The sequence below is a fragment of the Cyprinodon variegatus genome, unplaced genomic scaffold (genome assembly GCF_000732505.1).
Source record: "Cyprinodon variegatus isolate N-32 unplaced genomic scaffold, C_variegatus-1.0 Scaffold378, whole genome shotgun sequence".
Lineage (NCBI taxonomy): Eukaryota > Metazoa > Chordata > Actinopteri > Cyprinodontiformes > Cyprinodontidae > Cyprinodon > Cyprinodon variegatus.
In genome coordinates this window covers 461743-467242 of record NW_015150831.1, presented here as the reverse complement: position 1 = coordinate 467242, position 5500 = coordinate 461743, and the positions used below count along the sequence as shown (strand labels likewise).

Sequence of the window (5500 nt, the reverse complement as noted above, 5' to 3'; positions counted from 1 at the left end):
AGAGCCTGTAAGGGCTTAAACTATTTAACGAGGGCTGTGGGAAGAAAAGCGGCCATTCCTGTTTTCTGTTTCTTTGTTACATTGCTGGTAACTGGAGGGAGGCTGAGGCCCAGAGGATCTTGTACATGTTTAGTTTCTTTTGCACCCTGTTTTGAGTTTTTGAGCTCAGTAAATCACCAACACCGGTAACCCGACTGAGCCTGGATTCTTGGAGGCCAAAGAACCCCGTCACAGTGACCCGAATAATCACTGTTACTGTTATTATATAGTAAATTAAATCATTACTGTTAAATTGTATTTATTGTGCAATTGTTTGTTTGAATTCTTGTTTTGGATTAGTTGGAGACATACACTAGGCTATATCAGCCCCACCAAAAATATTTTTCACCAGCCGCCACTGTATCAAAGATATTTTCAATGTAAACATAGATATGAAACAATACAATAGCAGTGGGTACAGTAGCACTGCTGCCTTGCAGCAAGAAGGTTCTGGGTTCGATACCTGGGCCGGGGTGTTTCTGTGTGGAGTTAGCATGTTCTCCCTGAGCATGCGTTGGTTCTCTCCAGGGACTCCGGCTTCTTCCCACAGTCCAGAAACATGACTGTTAGGTTAACTGGCTTCTCTGAATTCTCTTTATGTGTGAGTGTGAATGGTTGTTTGCCCATTCTCGCGACCCTGCTTGGGATAAGCGTGATGGAAAATGGATGGATGAATACAAAGATCAATTCAGGAAATCTAAAGCTGACATATCTGAGCATAAAGTAATCCTCTGTAGTGAGGGCACCAGTCCTTTTAAATCCAGCCTCATTTGGATACTTCATCAATGAACTGAAATATTATCTTCCAAGCTAAATATGGCCTTATCCTTTTGAAGAATACATTTGAGAGGCATCTTCATCCTAATTCTCAGCTACAGTCCCTCACCCAGCATCTCGGTGTGGGATTAGCAAACATTAGGAGCGCATTTATTCTCTTGGGCATGTACCTATCTGCTCTGGAATCCTAACCTTCAAAGGATTTTGCAAACAATACTGAGGGATCTGTGGTGTAACAGGTACAAGCCATTTTCCTTTTATAATCATGTTTCCTAACTGACAGGTCGATTATCAGGCATGTAGCAGCAGAGCTTAGCAGTGTAAAGGAAGACAGACTATATGTTTTGTCACATTTTCCCTCATTTGACAGTTTAAGTTAAGTGCCTCTAAGTGTGTTGTAATCACACTTTATGAAAAACAAGTTAATAACCCTGACAGATTGTTGGCAATGAAAGCATGTATGGAGAATGTCAAAAGAGGCTCTCATAAAGTCATACAACATCAGATTAAACCAATGGTAGTCATCAGGAGGGCCAACCAAAGATCATTACCTGCACATATTGTTAAAATGCCCCTGCAGATAGACTGCTGCTGGTATCGTCCACCCTGATCCTAGAAGTTTGATGGCACAGATTCCACGAGGGAATCAAGAGGGACAATCAAGAACTTGCTGTGGGTCTAGATATGGCCGAGGCGGTGAGGAAGTGGAAAAATCCAAGGAGAAACTTGTGCGAAAAAGGGTCCCAGCGTTCTAGTGCACCTCGCTGTTCTAGCTGGTCCATCTTCACAAGTCGTTTTCCAAAATGGAGGTCATACAAACAAAACAAGCCGGTAAGGTATCAAACAGGAAATACGCAAAGTGTAGAGTGGATGTAGATTTGACCAATCAGAGGCCTCCTGTCTGCGGCACTGTCTGAGGTCACCTACAGTTTTGGAGAGGTGCACCAAAGTATCTGCAGCAGGGGCGGGGGGGCATATCTGTGTTCACTGTGACACACACGCAGACGACCTGGTTTCTGAACATAAATCAGCCTTTACAAATTCAGCTCCAATGGCAGATGATTGAACAAGTCTTTGTCACTGTCCTCTTAACCAAGATCTGATAGTAGGGTAATAGATCCCAAAGGGTAACCAAGACGACTGCCTGCAGGGTGACACTTTCCATTGTTCCAAGACCAAAAGTGACATAAAGGCTTTCTGCAAACATCCACCCTAATCACTATACAGTAGTAGGCATTCAAAATGTTCCCACTTTTCTTGATGGTCCCTTGTCCGGTCCTTTGCTGGTCCTTGGCTGGTCCCCTACAATTCCTTTGTAAACATCAATATTTCTATTAAAATATTTTTTTGTCATTATTTGTGGACATTAAGATCTAAAGAGAAGCATCATCTCCTGGTCAGACCCTGTAATTCAATGAAAGGGTGCAGTCAGAGTAATAAAATATACAAGAGGGGGTCAATCCAGTGGCTGGAAGTTTGAGGGAGTTTCACTGGTAGTTGGACGTAAGTGGGCAGCCATTCGGCTGGGGTTTGACTGAGAAGGGCTATTTTGAATGGCTGCTACTCTATAGGGCACTATGTAGTGGTTATGCCATGTTGGATTAGTGTCTGAATGTCTATAGGATGAAAAAGTAGTGGACTCAAAATTTCCCACAATGCACCTTGAAAAGTAGTGATCATCCATGGTCACTAGATGAGCAGATATATCCCAGATTGCTTTGAAAGAACTCTCATTGCAAAGCATTATGGTATATGTTGTAGCAGCGACTAATAACAAAGATGGCGCATTCACTGTGTTATGTGAACAGGGACTGAGAAATAGTGATGATCTTTCTGAACGGTCAGTTAACTGAGTTCACTATACAGTCCACTATTTAGTCCCCGCTCAGAGTCTATCCTCACTGGTCTGCATTTGTACCAAATCTGACTGTTTCTACTGGCTGACAGACTTTTTAGGTTGAGTGTACCTCTAAAGAGAGCCCTGTGTTATAAAACAAGCTAAAACCAGGTCTTAATTAATGTTTTTCCTTCCCTTAATGCAGCACACCAGTGATGCTCAGAGGAACGGGCAACTGCCGGCAGCAAGAGGAGGACAGGCGCTGGCTGAGAGGCGGCAGTTCTGTCATTGGCCTTGCAAGTGTGGTGAGAGACCCTACTGTGCCCCCGGCGTGAGCTCCGTCCTCGATGGCTGTGGCTGCTGCAAAAGCTGTGCACGGCAGATAGGAGAGCGCTGCAATGAGAGGGACGTGTGTGACCCACACAAGGGCATGTACTGTGACTTCTCAGCGGACAAGCCTCGGTATGAGGTTGGAGTGTGTGCATGTAAGTGTGGAGAATGGCGCTAGGCTTACCGCACCGTGACGTCACTGCAGGAAGATGTCAAGAGTGAGGTGTTACTATATTTAGGCAAAAATGGCCGCTCCCAGACTCATTGATCGGGAAAAAATATTTTTATTGTTTTACTAATTAATGCTAAATTCATTAAATCACCCAAACGTATGAGTTGTAGGTATAAATAATCAGTTGATTATTCCTTTCTGACCAGACTTTTTCTTTAAATTCACAAATCAGTCACTTCCTCATTAAAAGAGAGAGTGACCGCAAAAGAAACAACAGAGAAAGGTGAGACACAAATTATAGAGTTAAACTCTAAATTTATGGCACAAAACCTTTATTGTTTTATCCTTTTGAGTCTAAAACTTTGCAAGAATCAAATTTAAGCTGATAGGAAATAATGTTTGCAATAGGGTACAAAGGCATTTTTTTGTGTTTATAAGTTATTTGTTCTCACTTTTATACTTTTCTAAACTAATTCCCACTGAGAAGCTGTACCAGCAGGTCAGTATAAACACCTAGAGCACGGGTTTAGACTTGCACGCCATCAGCAGAGAGAAGCTGGGACAAAAGTGGCATAGGATGCAGAAACTCCTCCTCAACCCGAGGGTTGCTGGTTTGAACCCCAGGTCTGTTTTATTGCAGTTGCTGGTCAAAGAGAGAGCTGGTGCCTGTGGACGACAGCCCTAATTCTGTCAGTGAGCCCCAGGCCGGCTGTTGCTACAATGTAGCTTACCACTATTAGCGTGTGAATGACGGAATGCAATGTAAAGCAAGCAAGCAAACTAGGTATTGCTTCGGTAGGGTGTTCACATGAATCCTTGCCTGGAGCAAAGCTCAAACCCAAAAAGAATCTCAGCCGAAAATAATCCAAAAACACGCAGGTGTGAAAAAGCCTGCAGGGATGTCTTAGATCTATTACTCTCAGGGGAGCTTTCAAAGCGGGAAACTATCAGAGAAAATCTAGGAATGTGTTCTACATTCATTCACATGCATCTGATAAACATCTAACATTTATTAAAAGTACTTGAAGTCATCTGAACTCTTCATGTGAGTTCATCAGTGTTCAATGAATTTAATGCTTGAGGCTAAATCTGAGTAACTATACATTGAGTTTAATTCCCAGGATTAACATCAAAGGCTGCACCCATAATGCAAGTACAGTAATGTTCTACAACCCCAAGGTTCATTCATGCCTAAATTAATTTCTAACCGCATTTTGAATGATTTAAATATATTTGGAAGATGGGTTTTGCATAAAATCAAGATGTTCTGACAATCTGTTATTACATTCTGGATTCTGTTAAACTGCAACAGAATAAGCAGCTGTAGGTTTAACCGCTCATGTCTGGGTCTGACATTGCAAACCACTGACCAACAAACGCAGAAATAGCTAAAACGCTTTACTGTTTGTACCTTCCACCAAAATCTTATGCAAGTCTGGGACTTGTTTACTAGACATAAAAAGCTTTCTAGAAGAAAAAAGCTAGTTTGAAGAAAATTTGATGATTCTAAATACATTCAGCATCAACTAGTATCTTAATTTCAGATATCTGGGATTACATTTAAGATTTCTTCAAATGAACTTTATGATTAGTAATAATTACTTTATTGATCTGTGGAATATACCTTTAGAGAGGCAGTCTTTTATTGCAGATATCATGAATTGGAGCCTCAGTGAAACTTAATGGTAAACCTGACATCATTTGTACACGTTGGAATGTAATCAGATACATTAGAAAATTGGTTCTGGACAAATGTTTACTTATCTGGTTTGTATTTGTATCATACATCCATTTCATATATCTGGAACTTAAAAGTGATAAAGATGATTTTGTGTTAAAGCGGCCTGCCATACACTGTGTTTTTTTCTGTACAGCCTTTGTTTCAAGGCTGCTGCTATTTTTTTAATCACTGCTCCCTTTCTCTGGTCAGTGGTTATTTAACTTTAGTTTTTAGACAGATTCCCTCACTTTTAATTATCTATAGAATTAAAATGATCTATCGAGGTATTTTTTTCAAATGTATTAACTGTAAAAACAACATAACCAAAGCATCAGCTCTCCACCAGTTGGATTTTCACATGGTATCAGTGGTGCCTCCAGCACTGTTTCATAGAGGGGGCCAGATGGGGCCATTAAATATCTTAGGGTGGCACTGAAACTAAAAGCCATAATTTCAGGGTTTGAATCTACTATTGCCTGTAGAAATCATAAAGAGTAAAGTAAACATCTACACTGGTGAGTGGGGTGGCCAGGGGTGGCCGTTAGTGTAACCAGGGTTCCTACAGCATAAGGCAAGTTAAATTCAAGACTTTTTAAGACTTTTTAATGCCACTTGAAATAAAAAT

General features: G+C 41.1%; 1 protein-coding gene across 2 annotated transcripts in view; it reads left to right on the top strand.

The window, feature by feature from the left end:
* The window catches only part of wisp3 (WNT1 inducible signaling pathway protein 3), a 16689-nt gene that overhangs the window by 4284 nt on the left and 6905 nt on the right, over window positions 1–5500 (top strand). For both annotated transcript variants that reach the window (XM_015386787.1, XM_015386788.1), the window contains exon 2: window positions 2859–3138. In XM_015386787.1, coding sequence (XP_015242273.1) covers window positions 2859–3138 — 280 coding nt within the window. The remainder of the gene's footprint in view (window positions 1–2858; window positions 3139–5500) is intronic.